The 27,437-nt window shown below is 37.2% G+C and overlaps 2 protein-coding genes across 2 annotated transcripts in view; both read right to left on the bottom strand.

Annotated features, from left to right (window-relative positions):
* Positions 1 to 27,437, bottom strand: part of Ctnna3 (catenin alpha 3) — a 1,259,162-nt gene that overhangs the window by 55,322 nt on the left and 1,176,403 nt on the right. The window contains exon 16 of the mRNA XM_057751057.1: positions 3,989 to 4,094. Within this exon, the coding sequence (XP_057607040.1) occupies positions 3,989 to 4,094 (106 nt within the window). The remainder of the gene's footprint in view (positions 1 to 3,988; positions 4,095 to 27,437) is intronic.
* On the bottom strand, positions 11,874 to 12,797 carry LOC130861830 (rRNA 2'-O-methyltransferase fibrillarin-like). The gene is made up of 2 exons (XM_057751056.1): positions 12,662 to 12,797; positions 11,874 to 12,496 (listed from the first exon to the last, which is right to left on the bottom strand). Exons 1-2 carry the CDS (start codon positions 12,795 to 12,797, stop codon positions 11,874 to 11,876), a joined length of 759 nt encoding a protein of 252 aa, XP_057607039.1.

Below are 27,437 nucleotides of genomic sequence, written 5' to 3'. Positions count from 1 at the left end.
AAGTATACTATGAAATATGATCACATCCCTCACCCATTTCTTTCCTTCAACTTCCTTCATATCTTTCTAACATTCCTGCCTTACCTAATGTTTTCTCTTAAAATTAGTTTTGGAAGCTACTAACTGAAATTAGTGCTCCCCATGTGTGCAGAAGTGTACACTCGCCTAACTGGAACATGGGAAACATACCAACAGCCTTTGAAAAACAGTGATTCTCCTAGCCTCTTCCCAGAAGCTATTGTTTTACTTATAGGCAGGCAAGACGTTATAAGGAGAAAGTTTTCTTATCATTACTTTTCACTGACATTAACAAAATAACCCCACAATGCTCAGAACATCTTGCCCTCTGGTTCTTAGGGTCACAGTTTCAAAAGAAAGGAGGAAATTTGAATGGTCACTCTCAAAGTGTCTATGCCATTGCTTCGATGCAAAACTGACAAAGAAACATTAAAAGGGAAATGATGCAAGAGGATTCCTTCAAGAAGAACTGACTGTCACTTGGCGAGTACACCCAGATCCTATTTTCAGTGTCTGTCCTGGTTGATTCCTGAGGAGCCTTTAGGCATTTACTTTCATGAAGCGAGAGCTCATTAATCTTGAGGACAGAACTCAGCATCAACATCTGCACTTCACATAAATTTCAGAAAGAAAACAGCATCAAAGCACACATACTGTCATGGGGTACATCTGGGAATCACATTCATAAGGGGTATGTAATTATGATTTAATGAAGGTTCTAGAATTTAATTTCTAGTGTAGTTTATTATCATGAAATCCTTAGTTCATACCATCAATATAGAATAATCACAAATAAGGAAATCCACCAACGATATCTGGTAAATAACTATATAAATTACACTTGTAGATTATTCTGATCTAGTTAAATGAATTGCTCATGATTTCAAACATATATATATATATACATATATCAAGTTTTATGGAGTTATCATTCTTGAATTATCATTGTCAATTCCTTTAACACTATGATTAATTTTAATTGTAGCCATGATCAAGTAGGAGTAGTCACTCAACAGCCTAGACATATTTGTTTTGACAGTTACAAGGAAGTGACAGGCATATAATAGACACATTACCAGGTCTCTCCATATTTTGTATGTGTCACTTGTGTTTCTATTCTTTCCTTCCTACTTGAGGGTACATTGCATCAGCACCTACACAAGTTCTGTATTTCCCTGCCTTATAAAGTGTTGGTTGTATCATCTAATTTACGGTATCTGCATCGTTTACAGGAATTAAAAACATACGCACCAAATTCAGGAAGCCTGGCCTTGTGTCACTATTCTCCAGCTTGCTATACTAGTCTTTTTCAAATTATTCAAGAATTGTAGTAGCCAAAAATATCCTCACTTTTGAAAATTCACTATGTGATGCATTCAGTGTTGGTACCAGAGTTGTGCTGTGCTGAAAGGCAGAGTAACATCTCAACTTAAAGTTCAAGAAATGTTGAGTAATGGAGGTAGATAAGGTTAAGTGAGGGCATTAGTAGGAGGTCTTATATCATATGATATATAAAAACAAATTTTTTGAATTTTAAAATTTTAAATGAGATGTATAACTATATTTGAAGAATTCTTAAAATCATTACTCTATAATTCATAACTTACTATTAAATAACCAGATATTTACAATTGGAAACTAGCTAATGAGGTTTACAGTTCTTAACTAGGTAACAACAATTTATGAATTGTGTCTAGTATATCTGTAATAATTCTGTATTCAGAGAAAAAAATAAGAATGGAAAAGGTGAATAAAATTGACAGGCATGAAGATTTAGAGGCTTCAATTAAATTGACTTCAGACCATTCTCTCTACAGATAAATATTATACTAAATAGAATGAAACTAAATTCATCTAAGACTATGTCTATATTATATTTAATATAACAATTACAGATTCAATTTTAAGTTTATATAATGCATAATTAAATATTGATAATTGACATTTTGATGGTCCATTAGAAAATAAAAATAACAGGCTAGAAAGTATCATAAAAGTCGTCAAAATTTTAAAATTCTATATTGAATAAAATAGTAACTAACACCACCAGAAAAACCTTTCACAATATTTATAATCACTAGAAACTGACTAGCTTTCATTATTCTACCAGTTGTGTTCTCCATATGATTTTAATTATTTAAAGTCTAAAATATGTGTCTTTGTGTATGTCTCTGTGTGTGTGTGCTCGGGTGTGTGTGCTTGTGTGTGCCTGTGCATATTTCTATTAACAAACAAGTGAACATTCATGGATGAACTCCTGAGGTGGCCACTAAATCATCTTCATCAGATTCTTAATTCCCAGTGTGGATTGTTCAGAGTCTCATTTACTTAGAACAGAAAACTATTCGATGCCACAATATGAAAATTCAGAGGATTGCTGTCCATAATCTCTCACTAGTCAATGGCTGCTTTTTAAGTATCTTGGAAAATATCAATGCTGCATAGAAGTAGGATGATATTTTCCTCCCTCCCATGTAATTAAAATCATATTAAAAACTGTATCAAAGATCTGCTCTACAGTGATCTGGTCAAGTTAAAGAATAAAAGATAGCAGAAAGACTTAAAAATGATGTTTTTGACCGCTTATAGTTATACATTCTCCAACAAACAGGAGAACAAAGCAAGGTGATATTCACTACTTAAAGGCATCTTAGTACCTGTAAATCTGACTAAACTAATATGGCTCAATTTTTCCACCATTATTTAGTCTCCTTCATGAAAGTAAATGCAACTCAATTCTAAAATATAAACAAAACATATAGGCAAGGATGGCATTCATTTATTTACTAGATTTAGGAAATTCCGAATTTCAAAATCATGGAATTCATTTTTAGGTATAAATATTAAGTGCTGTGTCAGTTACTCTGATTAGAAATGCTTGGAAAAGAAATGCTTCAATTTAGGATTTTTTAGATAATTTACATAGACTTAACCTGGTGAGCATCTTTACTCCGAAATTGAGAAATCTCAAGTCTTCTGAAATCTAAAACTATCTGAATGTCATGCCTACTTCTGGGCTTTCAGATGATCAGTGTTCTACCAACTTCAAATAACAGATTAAATAAAAATTTTATAATGTTAAAAGTAGCAAGGTATTGATAAGCAATGCCAACTCAAAATTTTAAGCATAGTTTTCTCTGGTAGCATCTTCCCTTACTCGTTTGTTTTCCATTGTGCCACCAATACGTTATCTATGAGAATAAATTTTCTCGTGTTCTAACAGAGTATGGATAAACAGAGAGATGGGACAGCAACAATCATACTAAAAAGCGTCTTAATAAAGTTTTTCTTTTAATATATGAATAAAACATATGTAGTATATGCAAAATTAAAGAAGTAATTATCCTCAAAAGAAATATTTATTATGGGGTTAAATATAATGACAAATGTAACTTAAATGTTTTCATATTATACCCTGTCTGAAATATTGATTTTTCACAGTACAGATAACTTTATTATATAGGTACTGCTTAGAAATGCTTTTTAAGCTATGAGAAGCTCAAGGAAAAGAACAAAGGTGTGGAGAAGCGCCAGTCTGCCCAGGGCTATACACCTCTTACAACTGACCACTCTATTGTTCTAATAATTCTGTGGAGTGCTGACCACAAAAACCTACAATTTTGTAGAAAAACTGTGAACTCATCAACAAAATCAAGGAAAGGAGCAATACCTGTTGTGCTACTCCAGCCAAATAAGAGTATTTAATTCATTTCAATCTGATACAGTTGATTTTTAAAGTAAAGAATCTTTAAAGCTAAATAAATATGTCTTCTGTAAAGCTAATTACAATTTCATAGAATTTATTGTCTCCAAGTTGCATAATTACAATGTTATACATTTTTAAAACTCTGATATATAAAGCAAATAAGTTTTTTAAAAAAAAAGCCACCCAGATTTACTCTAGTTGATGATCCAGCAGAAGAGAGCCAACAGCAATGTCTTTCCTCCTGCCTGTTTGTAAGTAGCTCACCTGGTTAGCAATCTGCCGAGCGAGGACATCCATTCTTGATCCCGACTCTGATATCATTTTAGCTGCATTGATGACATCAGTGGTATGCTTTAGTGGTCCTTTTCCCCTGAAAATAAATAATGCATATTAGTTTTGGTGGTTCATATATAAAAAGATATAACAGAATTAATGTATATTAATGTCAACAGATACACAGTTTATTTTTATTTTCACTCTTAAGATGTGTGTGTGTGTGTGTGTGTGTGTGTGTGTGTGTGTGTGTGTGTGTGTGTGTGTGTTGGGGTCTGCAGAGACCAAAAGAGGGCATTGATTGGTTCCCCTGGATCTGGAGTCTGGAATTATATATGCTATTGTTAGCCACTCTAAGATCTGGGGACTGAGCTTGGGTCGTCTACAAAAATGCAACGGACATTTATGCTCACATAAGTAAAAGATTTACAAACCAAAGCAGTAGCAAATATACTTATGTGTTTTGCTATTGGTTAAGCCCAAAGCCTACTTAATTTTATTCTTGAACCTAAAATTTAAATCTATGGTATTAATATTCATATAATAATACAAAGAAGATGAATAACATTGAGCTATTGAGCTTTGTTTTATTATAATAAGGCTCAGTTTAGTGATACCTTGGTGGACCCAAATATTCTAATGCAAACATCATTTATACAGAGGATATACGTTCAACCTTGCATTGTGAGAAGCCAGGCTACTCACGATTTTTCTCTTTTAATCCATCTTGTATATTTTTCAGCTATTTAATTTTGGTTTTTATCACATAATCTCTTTTCTATCATTAATTCAAATATAGATCTGACTCAAGAAATGTGTAATGTAGAACTTCAGCATTGCAGTATGAATTAAATTTTTTCTCTTTGTAGACCCCACTGTGTGCTAACGCGCTTTAAAGAATATACACCCTGAGTGTGACCTAAGTGAGTCCATTTGCTCCACATGTTCTTCAAAGGAAACATTGTCAGTTCTCCTGCAGTGAATCCAATCATTTTCTTTTCCCAGATCAAAATGAGTTTTGAGTGTGGGAACAATTCATCAGGAATTCTGAAAAGGTGTGCTCTCTGTTTCTCTCAAATGATAATCCATCCTTTCTTGTTTTCAATAAAGGTGTATTATAAAAGCAAAAGGTATGCTCAAACGATAATCCATCCTTTCTCGTTTTCAACAAAGCTATATTATAAAATCAATTGTTGCACAAAGGCCACGCTGTGTGCCTATCTTCATCAGGAAGAGAAGATGCCAGCTGCAGAGTAGTGGCCTGGCAGCCTCTGTAAGGCTTCCCATCTTTTGCTCACTGCTGTCCACTCGTGATTTCTATCACTTTCAAGTTATAATCTGGGCATATAGAAAGAAGGATGTGAGATAGCGAAGGAGCCTGTGGTTCCAAGCTCAGAGCATCCTAGGAAGTGAGTGAGTCTTGAGAACACTGTTTGTTCATTCATGCCCATATGGTTTTCTATTTCCTCTCATTTTTCTCTAAATCTACTTTTATGTGTTTACATAGATTTCCCCTCCCGGGGTAAAACAAAACAAAACAAAACAAATACAATAGTATACCAGTTTTTGAGTACAAACCTGCATTCACATAATTTAGACTGTTTCCAAAACAAAACAAAACAGCAAAAGATAAAACAACAACAAAATCCCCGCTCCCTACTGACTGGAACCAATCTGTGTTTCCTTGCCTTCAGGGATAGGGGTAGCATTCAACAAACATTGACTTTCTAAGGATTACCTAAGTTTATTTCTTCAACATGCCCTAGCCATAAAGTATGAATTGCAAAATAAAATGTGTTACAACTTTAAGACAATTTTGGCTCATGATAGCGCTGTATAAAAATAAGATCGCTGCCGTGATCTCAGAGGGTAATTAGATAAGAATAATGATTTCTACAGGATTCCATTTGTTTCTTTGGTAAATGATGAGCTTGATCGAGGAGGAGGTGGAGGAAAGCAGATATTTGTCTATACATATTACTGTAACGTAAATCAGGTACCACCAAATTTCTACCATTTCACTGGCCACAGGAGGTGTGTACACCTAAACTGGTATTTAAAAGAAAGATGCCTTTCTCTTTCTTATTATCTGAAAAAACAAACAGAGGAAAGACAACCTGAGCAGAGGTAGCTGTAATATCCACTATCACTCCCCATTCACTTCCCAACCCTGCTGAGCACCAAGACACAGAGTTTGGATTCTGATCCCTGTCCCTAGAAGACAATGAGCCCCCAAGGTGTGATTCACAAGGTTGATTATTCTTTGATGCTTTAGAAAAGTGGGGAAGGGGGGTAATGAGCAATGTGAGAGTTAATAGAAAGTAGGAATGGCAAGAAGAGAAATGCTTTGATTAGGCAAGTTAGGATGGCGACAGACAAGGAGAGGATATCTTTCTCTATGTTTTAGTTACACCTTAGCTTGAATGTAACAGTAGAAACAAAAATGCAAAACACGACAGAGATGTTGGAGAAACATATTTGCTCACTCAGAAGATGGACTGTCTAGTTTTGTGTCAACATGGCCCTTCGTCTCCGAAGAAAAATCTCCAGGTGAGAAAATCTTTCTCAAATTGGCCTGTAGGCAATTCTACAGAGCACATTCATTGATAATGATTGGTAAGAGTCCCCGTCCTCCAAAGGCGGTGTCATCCCTAGGCACACAGTGTTGGCTCTTTTTTTTTTTTTTTTTTTGGTTTTTCGAGACAGGGTTTCTCTGTGGTTTTGGAGCCTGTCCTGGAACTAGCTCTTGTAGACCAGACTGGTCTCGAACTCACAGAGATCCGCCTGCCTCTGCCTCCCGAGTGCTGGGATTAAAGGCGTGCGCCACCACCGCCCGGCCAAGTGTTGGCTCTTATAAGAAAGCAAACAGAGCAAGCTGTGGGAGCAAGTCAGCAAGCCACCTTCCTCCATGGTCTGTGTTCCTGCCTCCAGGGTCCTACTTTTCTTGTGTTCCTGCCTTGGCTTCCCACAATGATGGACTGTGACTGGGAAGTGGAAGCCAAAAGTCTCTTCTCTCTTCAGGCTCCTTGATTATGGTCTTTATCACAGAAATAAAAACACAAATTAATACTGAAGCATGGTTCTATACAGTGATTAAAGAGCACAGTGGCTTCATGCTCTGATAAACAACCTAAGACTTCTGCACCTGTGAGTTGCACACCACAATGTGTGTCCCCTGTGTACACACCCCAAAAGCCTTTTCATCTTCCCTCCCTCATAGTGGCTCTCAAAATCATCATAAGGAAAATTTTCTCTAAAATGAAACAGGAAAAACTTAAAAATACCAGTCCATGTGACACGATGAAAATCTGGCCTCAGAAATTGTTATCCTCCCACGCCTTTACTGCTGACATGGACTTCTTTGCAACTTAAGAGAAAAATCAACATTAATTGCTTCAATATTTGAACTGCTCTTATCAAATTTGCTCTATGCATCAGGGATGACTGGAAGTTATGTACATGGTTATGCACACGGAAAGAATTGCATTTCATTATCTCTATGCCTCTCCAGAGAAAGTTAAACTTAAATAAAGCTGTCTTCGCTCCCAAAAGACAATGCATCAATTTTCAAGGTCTTAAGCAATGGACCAAGGTTGTTTCTAAGCAGAACAACCAAGCCTCTTGCCGCTTAAACAATGCACAAAGAGTTATCTGTACAGAATGGACCTAATGGACCCTTATCTGCAAATAAGATATGCCCCTGTAAGAAAACCCTAGGCTAATAAAGAAGCAATTTCTTCTAGCTCCAAATACAAGCCTTGTTATGAGACAATGATCTTAAAAGTCACAGTAAGTTTTGTTATACCTCCATGTAATGGTAACACATGATGACAGACCATGATTACTCCTTTCCCCTCACTCTTAATTAGATGTACTGCCTGGGAAGCGTCTGCCTAAGTGCCAAAGAAAATACACATTTTGCAAATGATTCCTTATCATGTCATGCTTCCAAGCCAAGCTGCAATCACTGAAACTATGACAAATTTTGAACGTCCTCAGCCTGAAACATGCTATGAACTGAAGGCTTTCAAATCGGGGGATGAATAGAGAGGTTGTCTGCTGCATTCCTGTTCGTAATGGACCCTCGTGATTTCTTGTCAATGAACTGTGCCTTAGATCACAGAGTTAGGTCTCACAAAGAAAGACATTCAGGGTAAGAGTGGGGAGAAAGTGAAATATCTGCAAGTATTTTAAAAAAATACCAGAGGCCAGTAATGTTTTTAATACAAAGTGATCAAAATAATTATCCATAATCCAACATGGAAGGCAATGAGGAAGAGGGTTTCCCAATGACTATGTGATGGTACTTGCTTGTTTCTCTCCCACAATATATACTTTTAAAGAAAATCTTGTTGTATACAATTCATCTGTCAAAAATGTAAAAATATGTGCTTGTTGTACACATGAAGACCTCGGTATGAGTCAGTAGAACCCACATAAAGCTAATCCTGTATAAATTCAATCATTCCGATGGGGAAATGGGAAGATGATATAGAAGAATCACCAGAAACCAGGGCTCACTAGCATGTGGCCAATGTTAGTGAACGAGAGAGGCTCCTGTCTCAGCCACGCTGGAAGGTGAAGGCTGACACCACCATTACCACCATACATGTGTTGTGGCCTATGATTACCTGCACACACACTCTTGAGTGCTGCACTCATAATGACACACACACATGCACACACACACATGCATATACACAAACACTCATTCATAGATACATATACATATCGGATTAAGCCTAAAATTAAAAGTTTTAAATCATGACAAAAGATCTATAGAGAAAAACTCAATGAAATGCAGACAGCACAGATTTAGGTAAATGAAAAAAGTTCTTTGAAAAGTTGATTTTCTCATTCAACAAACATATCCTGTCCATTTCTACCATTATTATGTTCTCAGCCCAACACAATCTTAGCCCCTTCTCTCTTTCTCTTTGGTTTCAATAAACAATATAGAGACTATGAACCCATGAGTTCTACTAATCAGAGTTCAGGTTTAGTGAAACTAGTATTGAATCATCTAATCTTCTGTTTTCAGAGAAAATGAACATCATTGAAATGATTTGGTATTTTGTGCTACCAATTAAGCAAAAAATTATATTGTTTACATTTTGCAGTCTCTATATCTTTGATATGGATTTGTATGTATGAGACCCAGACTTTGCTGCTCAATCCCCTTTTCCTTTGGTATTAATATTGTCTTTACACATATGAAGATGAAATGCATGATAATATATATTTCCAATGGTAATGAACATATTTATTGTTTTCTGCATTCAAGTCAAAACTCCATATACATTACTTTATAATTATTATCCCTCCTCTGTTATTTCAAAGTGAAAATTTTTTCCCACTGGCATACACATTTGCATTTTTGGAAGCATTGCCTTAGGGGGTTGACATAGATCCTAGTTGTATGATTTTAGGTCACTAGGGGTAAGTGATGAAGATTCAGAGTATCATGTTCCATTCTGGCTCTCTACTGTCTGGTTTTCCAGGGTGTGAGACATTCCCACAAGATCCCATCACCACCATTTAAGCTTCACCAATTTCCATGTACCCGTATTGATAGGCTGTAATCTATGAAACCACCAGCCAAATTAAACCCTTCAGGTTCTGTCAGGAATTTAGTGACAATAGCAAGGAAAGTAATGAATAATTTTTTTCTGTGCCTGTGATATGAAAGCCTGACCAAAATCAAATTACGGGTGGAAAGTGTTTTCCAGCTTATAATTGCAGGTCCATTGTTGAAAAATGTCAGGGCAAGAACAAAAGCAAGAACTTTTTAGCAGAAACCATGAAGGAAAACTGACTCATGGCAACTAGGTTTCTTACAAAGCCCAGGACCACTTGCCTAAGGAACGGTGCCTCCTATAGCTGGCTGGATACCCCTACATTAACTAACAGCCAAAAATATATCTCATAGACACTCCCACAGATCAATCTGATAAGGAAATTCCTCAGCTACTTTCTTTGTAGGTCACTCTAGCCTGTGTCAAGTTGACAATTAATGCTAAGAAGGACAATACCCAATGGTTTTAAACTGAGGGAGAGAAATGTTAAATCTGTTTTAAATCACTTATTTAGCATCAAAGTATGAACAATAGGATTTAAATTTAGGTCATGTAGAGTGGCATCTTCTTTTAGAAACTGGCGTATTACTTTTCCTAAAACATAACAAGTAATAGAAATATAAGCTTAGACAGTGGTAAAAGTTGCTCTGGATGTAATTACAGGCAGAACAGAGACCACAATTACATGCCTATATGTGTCGCATGTGCAGATGCCAGAAGAGATAGTGCTGTGGGACAATGGTGTGTACCCTGTCACTTGTACTTTAAAAAGAAACGCTGATTGTCCAGTAGCCCGGCAGGAAGTAAAGGTGTGGTGACCAGGCAAGAAGTAGAGGCAGAGCAAGGAGAACAGGAGAATTCTGGGAAGAGGAAAGAGTCAGTCTGCAGCTGTCATCCAGACACAGAGCAAGCAAGATGTGACTGCCTCTCCAAAAAAGATACCAAGCCACGTGGCTAACACAGACAAGAATTATGGGCTAATATAAGTTATAAGAGTTAATAAGAAGCCTGAGCTAATAGTCCAATCAGTTTATAATTAATGTAGACTTCTATATATTTTTTTTGAGACTGAACAACTGTGGGACTTGGCAGGACAGAAGGCTCAGTCAACAACGTAGGATCTCTTAGAACTGGAATTGAAGGGAGTTGTGTACTTACTGCCTGCTGTGGGTACTAAAACTGAATTCTGTTTCTCCACCAGAGTAGTGTGTATTCTCCACTGTTGATGTCTTCCGGTCCTACCATTCCAGAGTAGTGTGTATTCTCCACTGTTGATGTCTTCCGGTCCTACCATTCCAGAGTAGTGTGTATTCTCCACTGTTGATGTCTTCCGGTCCTACCATTCCAGAGTAGTGTGTATTCTCCACTGTTGATGTCTTCCGGTCCTACCATTCCAGAGTAGTGTATATTCTCCACTGTTGACATCTTCCGGTCCTACCTTTCCCTTTTCTTTTCTTTTAACTTAAAAATTGCACTGCTTTTCACGTAATATGGAGTTAGTTACAGGTAGTTACTTTCTTGTTTTCTGAAACATTATAGCCACAGCCATTACATCTTTTTATGGATAAAGAAAAGAAACATAAAATACAGACAGACGCTGTGTTTGTATATGAATTGCTCTTGTTCACGATTCTGTTAGGATTCCTACAGAGTTTATTTCCATTTTGCGAGAAACATTCTTTCAAGTCTAACTTCGTAGTGTTCATGATACAATTCCACAAGGGATTACTGGAACATATCTCCCTTCAACTCTGCATTTGCTAATTACAGTCGTAAGATTTGTAATTGAGTTGAAGATAACTCAAGACTGATTGAATGATGAAGAGCGATACCTGACTCTAGCAGAGGATACAGGCTCTTCCATTCTTCACATATAAAATGTTCCTGGGGCTATTTTGCCTCCTCTGAAGGTACCTTTTTCTTGAAAACTGCCATTTGAAAGTTTGGAAGACTCTAAAAGTCCTTGGGAAACCAGCTAGGTTATGATCAGATTTCAGTCCACTAGCAATCATTAGGGGTGATCAATGTTATAAAAGAATCTTTGGGACTCCAGTCTAAAATGATAGTTTTCATTATGTCTCATATTTATTATTTGGTCTAACTATGAAAATGCAATCAAAGTAGCCTCAATCTTCTACTCCCATGTCATTTTTTTTGACAGATGAGTCTTTTAATAGAAAAAAAAATACACGTGCAACAGTAGCAACACACATTTCTTCGAATCCAGACAGCTCCGAGTTTCAGTTCTTCGCCTTGGGAGGTGGCCTGTACACACCTACAACCACAGTGTCGTCCCGTTCTTAGGGCTCAAGTGTCAGCTGCTCCTGGGGCTTCATATTCTCCTGTTGCATCTTCTTCACTTCAGATGCAAACACAGCTTCTGCCGAGGCTGTGGAGTCAATGCAGTTCGCCTTAATGGAAATCACAAAGTGTCCTCCATTCCTCAGGAAGGTGTGGGCATTCAGGGCCACAATCCGGGTTTGGTCTGGATGTGCCACATCGGCAAAGATCACATCCACCATGGCGATAAGCACGTGGTATTTGTGTGGGGGTCGGGCATCTAAAATCACAGGAATGATGCTGGTCCTCTTCTTGGCCAAGTTGATGAGGTCACGGCCAGAACGGTGAGAGAACTCAACTGCATAGACCAGACCGTCCGGGCCAACGATATCAGAGACGTGAGAGACAGTGGTGCCTGAGGCTGCCCCAAGGTAGAGCACCTTGGCCCCTGGCTTCATGTGGATCTGGTCTATGCCGCCCAGGATTGCTGCTGCCAGCTTGGAACGGAAGGGGTTCCAGGCTCGGTATTCAATTTTGTCATCTCCCTCTGAAATAGAGACTCTCTTCTCCCCATACACAGACTCTCCAGGCACCAGATTCTTTGTGACAAGGGCATCCTCCTTTCCGCGACAGATAAAGACGCCTTCATGCCGATGTGGATACACCATCACATTCTTCCCTGACTGGTTTCCTCTCTAGCCTCCCCGGCCCCCACCTCCACCCCGGCCGCCCCCAGACTGGAAGCCTCCACCTCGTCCACCTCCTCCTCCATCTCCTGGTCCCCTGAAGCCTCTACCTCCACCTCGACCTCGGCCTCCGCCAAATCCTCCTCGACCTCCGCCAAAGCCTCCTCGTCTGCCTCGTCCTCCTCTACCACCTCTGTCACCACCAAAGCCTCCTCTGCCACCAAAGCCACCCCCACGGGGGCTGAAACCTGGCTTCATCACTGCGTTCTGGTCGCGCGGCCCCAGCAATCAGCGGCGTCCCTCACTCCATGAGTCTCAGGCTTTTTTCTTTTTTTTTCTCCCATGTCACTGTTAATGAGTACTTTGGGAACCCGGGGGTCTCTTAGGCTCTAGATCTCCATTCCTTAATGTATCAACATCCTCCAGTCATCTAAAACACAAGAGGCCCCAAAAGCTTAGAGGAGACTGTAATGTTAGGATAAGAACCCTCTCATCCAAGTTCCCAATGCAGCCTCCTGCAACTGTATGGAAAGAGAGTGACTGGTAAGCTCTTGGCATTGCCTCTGCGTATATTTCCATGGATACCAAAATCCTATAAATGATTTTTTTCAGTCTATCATCACCCTAAACAAAACAAAACAGAAACAAAAGCTATTTAAAATTTTGGATATCATCAGTATACAGAAAAAAAAAAACTGCAAGAACCATGGTCTTCCAGCCAATATAGCTGAAACTGTAAGACTTATGTTCCGGTTGGGCACAAAGCCAATTCCCTTTCTTATTTTGTAATTGCAATAACAGACAGAGAGAGCCAATTATTAAGAACAGAAATTATAAAGGTTCTGCTTTGTAGAAAATAATTATAGTTTTTCTTACTCAGCACTGCATTTGTTCACGAATAGGTTGGACTTACTTCAGAAGAACTCCTGAAATCTAGCTGAGGGAATAGTTAATTTAATGTTACCACTTTCCTCTTGCTATTGCCGTGTGTGTGCGTTTGTGTGTGTGTGTGTGTAAGAGACAGAGAGAAGACAGAGAGAACAAGAGGAAAGACACAAAGGAGAGTGAAAGACAGAGAAGTGAGAGAGACAGAAAGATGAGAGACAGAGAGGAAAGACAGAGGAGAGAGATAGGAAGGAGAGAGCAGAGTGAAACAGAGACAGAGAGGGAAGAGACAGAGAGAAGAGAGACAGAGAGAGTGTGGATATAGGCTGTAGAGATTCCACTACTAAAATCCACAATTTTTTATAAAATTGAGACACACGTAAGCCCCTTTTTTCTCTCATTGCCTTCAATTTTCCAATATCCCTTCAACTCTTAGCATTATATCAGATCCCAGAAAAAGTGAATTTGGTGGTGGGGGAAAATGACACAATTAAATGAGCACACCTAAACTCTTACGGTAAGGGACAAAAGTAGGGCTGAAAGGAAGGGATCCTTTAGCAAAGCTTATTTATTTTCAAATTGTGAATGAAACAAGGTAATTCACACAAAAAAAGTAACTGGATATTTTTCTTAATGCAAAACAAAATTTTTTATATTTCCCTGTGATTTTTTTTTGTTAAATTTGTACTGGAAATACTTTGAATAATAAGGTTCACTCTGTGGTTATCATCTTCTACACGCTAAAGATTTCACTCAGTCTTACACGCGGTACTGCTGGGTGCAGCTGGGTGCAGCTGGGTGCAGCTGGAAGGAGCTGGGTGGAGCTGGGTGCAGCTGGGAGGAGCTGGGTGCAGCTGGGTGCACCTGGGAGGAGCTGGGTGCAGCTGGGTGCAGCTGGGAGGAGCTGGGTGGAGCTGGGTGCAGCTGGGTGCAGCTGGGTGCAGCTGGGAGGAGCTGGGTGCAGCTGGGTGCAGCTGGGTGCAGCTGGGAGGAGCTGGGTGCAGCTGGGTGGAGCTGGGTGGAGCTGGGTGCAGCTGGGTGGAGCTGGGTGGAGCTGGGAGGGTTTTGAGTGCCACTAATTATTTATTTATTTATTTATTTATTTATTTATTTATATTTTAAGTGTTTCTATAGCCATACATTGTGCATGTTCTGCTGTTAGACATTACCTGTGCCCTGTTAAATGGAGAATAGGTTCTTAGAAGTTCAAAGTTCTTTCACCTTTCTCCAAAAGATGAGTACAGAGAACTTTGAACTGAGTGACAAGTGGGCAAGTAGGTAGTACTCTGGAGCACAACACAAGGTACCATCCTCGGTGTTCTCAACGCATGTGCCCTTCTGGACCAGAATCCCACTGATAAGCTTGATGCAACATTAAGCAATTGTGAAGGCAAACTCACACATTACAGGTTACCACCCACTGTCTCAGGGGAGTCTTCTTAAAGCGACATTATCCATTCACATGCACCAATGCCAATATTTCCGGAATAAGCAATCTCCTTGGGTCAACTTTTTTACAACAGCGATTTGGCATTTTCTTTTTCTTTGTTATTTTCTACTTGTTTGGCTTGGGTCTAAAAGTAAAGGGAATAGTCACAAAAATATCTAAGTAACAGTGATGATAATTAGTACCCAGTTGACTTCTGGTTCATGGACGGATCGGGCCTTAGATTTGAGATCTGAGAATAACCAGTACAGTTTATTATACCACAACTGATGACCATGGCATTGACTGTGGCACTTAACAGTGATGAAAACAATAGTCATTTTATCTGTTCTGGTGGTGCCAGTTTAGAAGACATAGTGGAACAAGCACTTTTCATGTGGTCACAGAATCCTCTATTTCACACATTGTTTTTACCTTTTTATCAGATTTCTTCATTGTTCACACATTTTCTCTATGTTTCTACTGCCACTGAAACAAATAACCACCAACTTTAAAGCAACTCAAGGGCTCTAAAACAACATAGATTTATTATTGCACATTTCCAGAGGTCAGAAATCCAACATCAATTTCAACATTGGGATTTAAGTTTTAGCAGGATTCGTGTCTTCTAGAAGATCCATCCTCAACCCTTAGTCATAGCCTAGACGGTGTCTCATAGACCTCAGCTTGTGCTTCTTCTACGTTAAGTGCGTGTCACTACAGCAACTGCCTTTTTTTTTGATACATAATAATCTACTCTGTTCTCTGCCTACTCCCTCCTGTAGCGATCCAAGCAATATGAAACTACTCAGATAATTGTTTCATCACACAGACTTTAACAAAATGCCTTCTGCAAAGTTTCTTTGCATCTTCTTTGAAGATGATATTCACAGGTTCTGGGTACTAGGAGGTAGGGTATTTGGGTGTTCATCCTCAAGCCTGTCATCATCCTCAAGAGTCACCACCAGGAAGTCAGAATTGCCTTCTGTGAGAAAGCCACTTGACTGCAAGTTTTTATATAATCATCCATCCTATGGGCTTCTAGGAGATGCTTCTTTAAGGGTTTATTCTTTTCTGACTTGACTACTATTTTTCTCAATGTTTTTGTGAAAGTTACTCCCTATTATAATCAGTTGTTGCTATCTACTTATGGTCTTTTCTTGGTTTTGACAACAGAGGTGATGAAGGTGGCACCCAGGAGTCACAGGCAAACGGGATTATCCAGGGACACATTGTGTGTGTTGGGAACTTTTCTTCCCAATACATTATCTTAACTGTGTCATGACTATCTATTGTCCTGGTGCTACTCGTGATTCTTGTTGCCAATCAGATTCCCTTAAAATACAACACATAGCAATATGGCAAGAAAGGAGGTCATTCAGGGAGAGATGAAGAAGAAATTTTGCATAGTCAAGGCTGAGGATGGGAGACTTGGCGTCAACAGAAAAGCCAGGTTCACCTTCCAGAAGTAAGATCCTGTCAAAATCAAATGGAGTGATGCTGGTGCCTAGTATGTTGTGGAGACTAGACTACTGGAGTATTAACCAACATGGAGAAGGCTGAGGCCATCTAGAAAGATGGATCCAAAGAGTCATCATCTCTGCCCTTTTGCTGATGTCCCCATTTTTGTGATGAGTATGAACCATGAGAAGGATGGCGACTCACTCAAGATTGTCAGCAATACTTCCTATACCACCAGCTGCTTAGCCTCTTCCTCCTTTTCATTTCCCCTTCCCTCTATTCCCTGTCTATAGTCCTCCCTACCTCCCTTGTTCCTTTCTTCCTATTATTTCTGCTCTTTATTTCATGAGAGACACTGTTGTGATCCCGCCTGTGCCACAGATCAGGATGTCAGGCCATATGGGTACCCAGAACAACCATTCTCTTGCTCTTGAGGTTTGTTTCAATCAGTTTACTCTTTCTGAAAATTGGTCTCAGAGTTTTGCCGGCATTCTTTTAAAAATTTGATGGGCTGTGAGCACTCAAAAGTCAATTGAGATGATTGCCCTTGTCTGTTGCCTGGAAATGTTCTTTCAATTCTAGGAGTTCTGCTCTGAGAACGTGCACTGTGCCATAAAGCATCCATCTCAGTGGAGTGGGGTCATTTAGAGGAAACAAACAGGACATGTCAGGAATAGGACTCTGAGTAAAATAGGAATCCCTTTGACTTTATCGGAGCAAAATTCATAAAGCTTATATCAGTTGCTTACACACTGGTACTAAATAAGTCCCCCATTCTAAAAGCAAAAGATGACATTTTCTTGAAATCTGAAATTAGGATCTTTGTAGTACTGTGCTCAACTTCACGATATTCTTATGCTAGCAGCCTGCATCCCAAAGCATTCCTTCCTCCCAGTGAAGTTTTGTTCTCAAAGCAGAAAACCTTTGTGATTTTTAGCCAAACTGCTTTCCTGGGGCAGAGGAGGCTTTACTTAGTCTATTTTGTCAGGGAATGAGTGAATGTCACATGTTCAACTTTTACAGTCCACATGTGTATTCCATTGTGGTGGTGAGGTCAGTATATCATAAAACACATACATTAATTACAAAGGGATTGAATAAGCTGGCCAAAATAGCTCATGCCTCTAATGTTAGTACTCTGGAGGCAAAAGCAGGCAGATCTCTACGATTTTAAGACAATCCTGATCTACATATCACGTTTCAGTACAGCCAAGACTACATAATTGGACAGTGTCCCAAGAAAACCAAAACTAAACCAACCCATTTACCTACATTCCAAACAAACATATGAAACAATAAAAAATGAATGAATCAAGTAAAGATGGACAATATTTTAAATATCTCACTAATGACAACATCTTAAAATATCCTCAATATTTCCCTAGGGGAAAATATAAAACTGGTATTAATGATGCTATCTCCTTGGCAACAGATTTTAACGACCTTCTTCTTTCCATTTTATTAGATTATTACTTATGTTGTGACTTACGACCATCTACTCTTAGAAATTCAGAATCTGTCAATATTGAAACCATTACTTGGACTTTCAATTATCCTCAACCCATAGTTTCTTTCCTAAGAAAACAAAAAACAGGTCCCACTTTAGAAGGAAGAGCACCCTAGTGCCTTATGCATGAGAGTGAACAAATCCCTAGTGGAAAGAGTGTAAGGAGGAAAGAAACATTGGCTCGGGGATTCCAGGTTCAGCCCATGGTTGCCTAGTCATACACAGTAAAGCAGAACATCGTGGAGTTTATGACACAGGAGATTCTTCACCTCTCGGCGAGCAGAAGCAGAAGAGAGAGAGGACAGCCCTGATCTGGGTCTTTCCCTTTGTCCTTTTGTTCAATCCATGGGATGCTGTATTGTCACCAATTAATCCTTCCTGGAAATGTTTTCAGTCATATCCAGAAGTTTGTCTCCATCCCCAACATGATTCAAAACCTAGACAGTTGACACTGGATGCTAACTATAACCACCAGTTTAGTCAAAATAAGATGATATCATTTATAAATCCATTTAGCCATGAGAGCTATAAAATGAATTATCAATGTCAGTTATGACCCAATCCTGATAAGACAATTTTTTTTTGATATTTTCATTTTCCAGAACAACTCACTATATCTCTATTTTGGATACTAATACTTAAAAATCATAGCTGAATGCCTTGCCTTTTTAAAAGTCTTTTCAGTCAACCAAAGCAGAGAAAATAGATAGTATGGCATTCTTCTGAGCAATCCTGCCATTTTCTCTGTACATTGGTCAACAGCTATTACTTTCTACTTAAGAGTAACAGAAAACGTGTCTTCACTTGGCTAAGAACCAAGCTTGCTAGGCGGCTGTCTCCTACGTTTCCTGGATTATCTTGAGGCAGAGAAAGCAGAAATGAGATCAACCATGGACTTCCCTATCAAAATTCTTCTAAAGATACTCATTTCAGGGATAAATTAAATTATTCCTATACCCAAGCTGGAAATAAACATCGTGACTGTGACTTTTATTGTTTATCTTTAGTTCTTTCAGGCATTGCTGAAAAGAGAAGGATAATTAGAATGCATACATGAGGGATGGAAAAAAATAAGAAAAAAATATTCTTTCTTTTGAAGGTTCATGAGAAAGGTCAAATTTTTAAAGGATAATCATCTTTAAATAACTAAAATTATACAACAGATGAATATCCTAAAATGTTTTTATTCTAATTTTTTAATATGCATGAACTTTCAACATTATAATTATCTATCCTATATCATTCTTCTCTCATTCTAAATTAGTTCCAAATAGAGACTAGGAGTGATCATAAGGACGTGTTTTTATTGCTCCTCAATTTAGATGCTGGCAGGAAGCTTTATGCAAGTCACAAAACAACCAAAAGCAGCTATTCCTGTGAGCACAGATGCTAGGAATCATTTTAGGGGCTTTTGAGAATGGAAAGGAACTAAGGTACAGAGGAGACATCCAAACTGAAACTCAAAGAAACCCTGTCACAGACATCATCAATAATAATAGAATTAATAATAAGAATTTGCAAGAAAAAAAGAATAACTTATTATTTAAATGTAGCCATTCTTTTAAGAAATATGAAAGGCACTTGAAGGGCAGGAAATAGCAGATTCTTCTTTGTCCCCTGACTGCTCACTTCCACATCTTTTAGTTCCGTCTATTCCCCATGAATCATGTTTCCAAAGGACCATCAAATGCAAGTGTTCACTTATTTTTCTTTTCAAATGTCATGTTCACCTTGCCTGTGCAATGTAAATGGTAGCTTAGTGGGCTGAGTGTTCTGGGCACAGAATCCTGAACACATGTAGAAGCAGGAAAGGCAGGTGCTTGTAGGACCGTTTTGAAATGCATGAGTCTGTATGGATTTGCCTAATCCTATGTTGAACAAATTATATCATCTTTTCTCACCTCTGATATCATTTGGTTCATGGCTATGGGATGTATTGAACTTCAATTTACAGATCTCTGATGACCTTTGGCCACATGCATGCCATTCTCAAATACCTCCTAGATACAACTATTTTCTCTCTTCTTGGGCTTCTCTCTCTCTGCTTCTTCCTGGACATAGCCTCCCTCCTTCTTCAGTAACTCCATATATATTTTTTCTTTAACTTCTTTTTCTTTCCCCGCCCCATGCTGTCATCAAATTCACTATATCCCTCACCCCACTGAGTATAAATAGAGGCACATATTTGTTTCCTTGTTGATTAAAAAGATGATTGGCATTAGATTTCAAAGACATTTTTATATGATGCATGATGACAATTTTTCATTGCCCAGTATTTTACAAACTAAGGAACTTTTTCCCCGTGGACTATTTGGTGGTTGATGTGCACAGCTAGCCCTGAATACAGAGTAGAAGTGACTGTGAGCTCTAGTTCCAACACAAAGACTAATGTTCCTAAACTCACAGCTGGATTTACTTCAGAAAGAAGCATATTGGGGGTCAATTAAACCTTGTATTTCTGATTTGGCCTTATGTTGATCCTATCACACACTATCAGTTTCTTTTATCTTTCTCACAGCCCCAAATTAATATACTGCCCCTACTATGTGTAAATCATGAAAGATTTTTATCTCACTAAGACTCTTCCAGATAAGTTATTATCCATTTATAGAGACCGAATTAATTCATAAATTATTAGTAATTATTTGTATATATGTGCTGTGGTTCTTTATGCGGTGATTTATTAGATATAAATAAGAATACATGTTACCTACTCTCCACAGCATGGATTGGTAAGATGAAAGCCTGTCCCCATGGGAAGACCATTCAGGTCCTAAATGTCTCCTTTTTTAAAATTGTTTTTATTGAGCTATATGTTTTTCTCCACTCCCGTCTGTTCCTCCTTACTCCTCTTCTTCCCTATCTCATGATCCCCATACTCCCAATTTACTCAAGACATCTTGTCTTTTTCTATTTCCCATATAGATTAGATCCATGTATTATTCCAATTTTTTTAGTACCTGTTGAAGTTTGCTTTGTTACCCATATATATTTGGATTGGATGGAATGTTCTATACATGTCTGTTAAGTCCATTTGAGTCATAACATCTGTTAGTTCCTTTAGTTCTGTTAAGTCTTTGTCTGGCAGACCTGTTCAATGTTAAGGGTGATATGTTGAATCCTCCCACTAATAGTGTGTGAGGGTTAGTGTGTGACTTAAACTTTAGTAGTGTTTCTTTTACATATGAGGGCACCATTGCATTTGGGGCATAGATGTTTAGTATTGAGATTTCCTCTTGATTGTTTTTTTTCTTGTGACTAATTAGAAATGTCCTTCTTTGTCTCTTTTGATTGATTTTAATTTGAAATCTATTTTTTTTTAGATATTAGGATAGCTACATCAGCTTGTTTCTTAGGTCGGTTTGATTGGAGAACTTTTTCCAACCCTTTACTCTAAGGTGATCTCTGTCTTTGAGATTGAAGTGTGTTTCTTGTATGCAGCAGAAGGATGGATTCTGTTTTCATATCTGTTAGCTGGTGTCTTTTTATAGGTGAATTGAGTCTATTATTATTAAGGAATATTAATGAACAGTGATTTTTAGTTCCTGTTACTTCAGGGTTGTTTTTTTTTTGTTTTGTTTTGTTTTTTTTTGGTGAAGTTATTGTGTGTTTTTCCCTTTTTCTGTTGTGAGATATTTTATTTTCTGTGTTTTTGTGGATTTAGCTAACTTCCATAGATTGGATTTTTCTTTCTAGTACTTTGTATAGGGCTGGTTCTGTGGCTAGGTATTGGTGAAATCTGTCTCAGTCATGGAATATCTTGTTTTGTCTATCTGTGGTGGTTGAAAGTTTTGCTTCATATAGTATTCTCAGCTGGCATCCATGGTCTCTTAATGTCTGCATAATGCTTGACCAGGACCTTCTGGCTTTCAGTGTCTTCTCTGATCTATTTTAAGTCCAAGTATAAAAGTAGAAAGGTAGTTCTTCCATCTATCCATTCATTCAATATTCATTAAATTTATTTATTGTGTTGTAGCAGGCTTTCTGGGAACTCTAGCCCTCAAATCATGACATAGGGACTTATTATTATGAATGCCTGGCCTTTTCATAGGCTCCTCCCACTTGCTCTTGTGTATTAACCTGTTTCTCTTCACCTGCATTTTGTCTCAGCGCTTTTGACCTTTATTCTCTATGTCCTATTCTCACTTCTTCCTGCTGGCAGCTACCTGGTTTATGGCTCCATGTATTTCCCTCTCTTTTTTGTCCTCTCATTCCTGGAGTCTAGATTCCTCCTCCTATGTATTGTCTCTGCCCACTATCCCTGCCTGTCTTTCTACTGCCTAGCTATTGGCCATCTAGTGTTCTTATTAGATCAGTCAGGTGTCTTAGGCAGACAAAGCAGCACATCTTTACATCATTAAATAAATGCAGAATAAACAAATATAACACACATTTGCATAGTTAAATCAATATTCTGCAACATAAACAAATGTAACACATCTTTATAAAGTTAAACTAATATTCTGCAACATTGTGTACTTTTTACTATGGACTAAGATTTTCCTTAATCACTTGACTCTGTTAAACTCAAAACTTTTGCAAGGAGATAATCAAGATAATTGAACAAGCAAACAAATAAATAGAAAAAATATGGTTTTAGAGAGCAAAAGTATAAGAGAAAATTAAAACTGTCAAAAACAATAAAATATTAGTTTGGAGAGAAGACTACAGTAATTACAGGAAATATAATATCTCAAATTTGGAATTAATTCAGAATACATGGAGTTGCAATATGTCAGTGAAGACAACAAAGAAAAAATAACTTTCACATTTTAAGTAACTGGAATTCTGGTCATGGTGGCTCTTCCTTGTAATCACAGACCTTAGAATGGTAGGCAGAAGTTTAAGTTTTATTAGCAAGAAATAGTTTCAGGTCACTAGGCTACAGACTGATACAATGTCTCAAAAACAAAACAAAATAATAATGGAAAAATAGCTCAGTTGGAGCTTTTCAAGACCGATCCACAGAAAGTATATTAAAAAGTTAATTTATTTCTTAAATAATGAAACATAATGCTAATAAATGATAAACCTAAGTAGAATCAGACAAGAAGATCAAATTGGAACCAGAGAAATGTCTCAGTAGTTAAGAGCATTGGCTGCCTTTCCAGAAGCCTGGGTTGGATTCCCAGCATCCTGATGTTAGCTCCCAACTCTCTGTAACTCAGATTCCAGGGCATCCACACCCTATTCTGGTCTCTGTAGTTACCAGGCACACATTTGGTGCACAGATATATGTAGGAGGCATGATACATAAACCTATAAAATCTTTTGAAAAAGAAGTAAAATGATTAAGTAGACATAAACCATATTTATAATCACAAATTGCTATGAACTGTGTAATTATGGAAACTAATAGCTGAGTAAAGACTTGATGGGCAGCTAGTATATAACTTTACTTGATGCAGAAATTGATTTTGCAGTTTGGCTAGGAACTATCTGACTTTGACTGCATTTATACTGTGAGGAACAAGATGCTTTTGGTTGTGTTGCCAGCTGCCTCAACTGTTTCTTTAAACTGAACAAAATTATGCTGAATTCTAACCTTGATCCAACATCTACCCTTTGACCAACAAAATGAGTTTGCAATAAGAGTAAAAGGTCAGATTCAGACAGCTGGTGTGTTTACTTTAAAATATTACATTTTCAGTTGGATACATTTTTATAATACCGGGAAAGAAAATGACATTTAACAAATTAGATATGATTTAACAAATTAAATACATTTAACTAAGTAGATACCAACAAGCAAGGAAAAGATGTGCAAATAATCATTTGCATGACTATGATAACTAATACTTTGCTCCAGTAAACACAAATAAGGGACAAGGAGAAGAGAAAAACAAGTAAACCAATAAAAATCACAATACAGAGAGGGCTAGAGAAAGCACTTAGTAGTTAAGAGCATTTGCTGCTTTGGAATAGGACCCATGTTTTGGTCCCAGCACCCACATGGTGGCAATTTCATTTCCAAGTGATCCAACACCATCTCTGGCCTTCTCCAGCACCAGGCACTCACTGATGCACAGACATGCATTCAGGAAAAACACTCAAACAAATAAAATAAAAATAAGTAGATTTTTAGAAGCGTCAACACTAGGCTTAATATTCAAACACATTAGAGAGAGGAATATAACACAGTGTTTTCTCAAAACTTTCCTATACTTCAAAGGGAGGTGACAGGGATCAGAAGAAAAATTAGAATTAGAGCACTTTTTAGATAATTATAGAAGTAAACACTACTGAATCTAAGTATCAATTGTATCATGACTAAGACGAGGATCATGTTTATCATGCCCATCTTTCAGAATAATTTCTAGAGCTACATAGACAATTGTTATGGAAGTACTGTGCAAATATAAAATACCCATTGTCAAAGAATGATCTTCACATGTATTGTTGGAACGAATTGAGATAAATACTTATATAATTTGACACATTTGACCAAAGGAGGCCTTCCCTGATGTTTGATTGAATGTCATACAAATGTGCTTGAGATAATTTTTATATATTTGAAGTTATAATAAGAAAATAATTAAACAATTATTATCCCTCAGTTTAATGTTCATAGATATATTTTTGATCTAATATAGGTCTTACATGTAATTGTTTCTCTAAAATAATTTTTGCTTATTTGCATGTGCTGTGTATATTTACATGAATTTATCTCCTAAACAAAGAGAAATATGTTTTAATTGGTTTATTTTATTAGGGCAATCACTGTATTTGTAGGCACCCAACAAGTACACCTTTAATTTTTAAATAAAATTATACAATTATTTCCTTGTGTATGTGTTTGTTTATGATTATGTCTTCGTATATGTGGAGGCCACAACATATGTGTGGAGTTCAGAAGAGAACTAGTAAGAGTTTCTTCTCTTCTTCCACGATACAGGTCTTTAGGATGGCGGCAGGCATGGATGTCTCTTGAGCCATCTCTCCCACCCACATATCACTTTAATCAAAACTACTACATACCTTTGTAAGTTACACATAAGACACCCAATCAAAATTATGAGCACTAGTTCTGAGCCATCATGCATTTTAAAATAACCAATCATAAATCTGGTAACATACCCGAGTGTGTACTTCACATTCCCAGACACACGTAATATACTCTTGTGTTTCGCTGATGTAAAGATAATGAGTTATTTCTAGTGCTTTTGTTATAGGCTTTATTTCCATGAAAGCCTTTTAGCAACTTTTAATAAAATGCCATTCAATTTGAGTAGGATAAATAAGCCACTGTATTGAGTAAGACATATGAGATAATGATCATTAGATTTAATCTAGATCCCATACTGTAGATGACTTTGTCCAGAATTTTTAAATTTATATTTTGTATTAGCTATGTCTTCACAGCATCTGTTATGGTATTGTGACAGGTGTTTATTAATATGGATGCCTAATCACATCTCTTGGTTGCTAATAGCTTGGCAGTTCAACAGCTAAATATTGTCAAAATTCTTGATTATACATTGAAAACTGTGGATAATTGATTCAAAGTTGTTTTCCTTGGCTGAATTAAAAAATTAAACCCCGTCCAGTATGTTTTGCTTTAGAATGTCAATATTCTTTCAACATTTCTAAAATAATTCAGTAATGAATTATTGTGAAGGAAACCAAAATGTCTCCACCAGAGAAAAGTTTTCTTGAACCAAATATCTTTAGAATCTTCATTTAAAAAATAAAGTTGAAACTTCAGTTTTGCCATGCATTGGGGGTTAATGGTCAGAAAAGGAAGATTCAAAATAAGACAATTTTTATTTTAAATTTACACACACACACACACACCATTTCATCTCTATAAAATCTCAAATATTTAAATCAATTTATCTCAAAATGATTTCATCTATTCTGACTGTTGGAAGCCACAGGAAACCCTGCAGGGTTCACAGCCCTTTGACTGAGTGACTTCAGAAGATACCATTTATAACCTAGTTTACAAGCTATAATTTCCCTGTGAATCTTTGATGTCTTTGAAGAAATCTCAAAAAAATTTTTGTAGCCATTTGTAATCATCATATTTAACATAAATTTCTTTGCATTTTTTAAAATTAATAATTTTAGATCCCCCAAGTGCCTCATTTCTAACATTCTTTACTTTTGCTTCTTAGTGTCTTCAGTACTTGGCTTTGTGTTGTGGGACAGTTTCTCTGATACCTTGAGAACAATACGTTCTCTATACTATCCAATACGATTTCCATTAAACACAGTAGCTACTGAGCAATGGAATGAATTTTGTATAATTAAGATATTGAGTTTGATTTCTATTTAACTTTAATTTTTACTCAAATATAAATAATGAAATTGGAGGAAGGGCAATTGAAAGAACTCACAGTTCTAATTCATTATGTTTGATTTTCTGATTAAGTGAAATTAAATTTTTGTGTTCTGATCAATGCTAAATGACTTGCAGATGCACTTTTGCTTTTCTTTGACTTCACCAAGGCAAAGCTAAATGATGGCAACACTAGTAGGATGTTTAGCTGTCTTCGCATTGTTTACAATTGTTGAAATTAACACAGAGAAGCATTGGGTATCACTCGTCTGACTGTTGGTATATTCAGTATCATTTTTCAAAGGGCTTACAACAGGAAAGATGATCTACAACATTTAAACCAAACTCAGTACAGAATACATGCTTGGCACCCATGAAATTCGTGTGCCAGCCCCTTTATTGAGGGAGATGCTTATGTGATAATTTATTTTTAATAAAAAAGTTACTCATTTAATCCATATCTCACATAGAGTAGAACATTTATTATTTTTATATATCAACATGCCATAATATATGTATAAACTGTCTATGAGACACTAAGAGCCCATGTATATTCACCCATACATAAAATTACATATTTACAAATGAATATACTTGGAGCAAATAATAGAAATTAGGTACACAAGCAACAATTTCTTGTTGTCTTTTTAATATTAAGCAAAAGAATGAGCTAATTTGACTGTGAGTATTAGTAATCAGAGAATATCATAGCTAATGTAGAATTTTAAAAGTATGTTTCTAAACAAGGTCTCATAACACAGGCCTGTAATCTCACCCTTTCAGGAACCTGAGATGAGAGGACTGAAAGTTTGAGGTTGACAGAGTTGCAAGGTAAGTTTAAGGTCAGGCTGGGCAATTGATCAAAATGATCTCTCAAATTAAATTAAAGGTACATTCTAAACTGATTTGAAATACAATATCCAAAGACACTTAGAGTTTAAAGAACTTACCAGTTAAACCACGAATATTTATTGAGATATTTCTACTGATGGTACCATTCTGGTTTAAATTCCAGGAAGAATTCAAGAAGCATTGAATCTCAGAAACTGAGAAGGCTACAATGCCTGTACATCATATATTCTCAGCTCAGTCTAACAGGGAAATGGGGTCTCTCAAATTAGTTTCCATTCTTGGGCTATTGATGTTTTCTTCCATCAACTGATACTGAGAAAAGTCAGAGTGTCATATACAGCTCTGTATGAAACTCAGAGAATCTTTGTCTAATGAAAGAAACAATGGAAGCAAAGCTCAATTTCTTCCAGCAGATGAATTTTATGAGACTAAACACTTGGATTTGATGTTTGATTTATTCCCACGAATTATGGTCTTACCTTTCAA

The sequence above is a fragment of the Chionomys nivalis genome, chromosome 19 (assembly GCF_950005125.1).
Source record: "Chionomys nivalis chromosome 19, mChiNiv1.1, whole genome shotgun sequence".
NCBI lineage: Eukaryota > Metazoa > Chordata > Mammalia > Rodentia > Cricetidae > Chionomys > Chionomys nivalis.
This window is presented reverse-complemented; position numbering and strand designations above follow the sequence as displayed.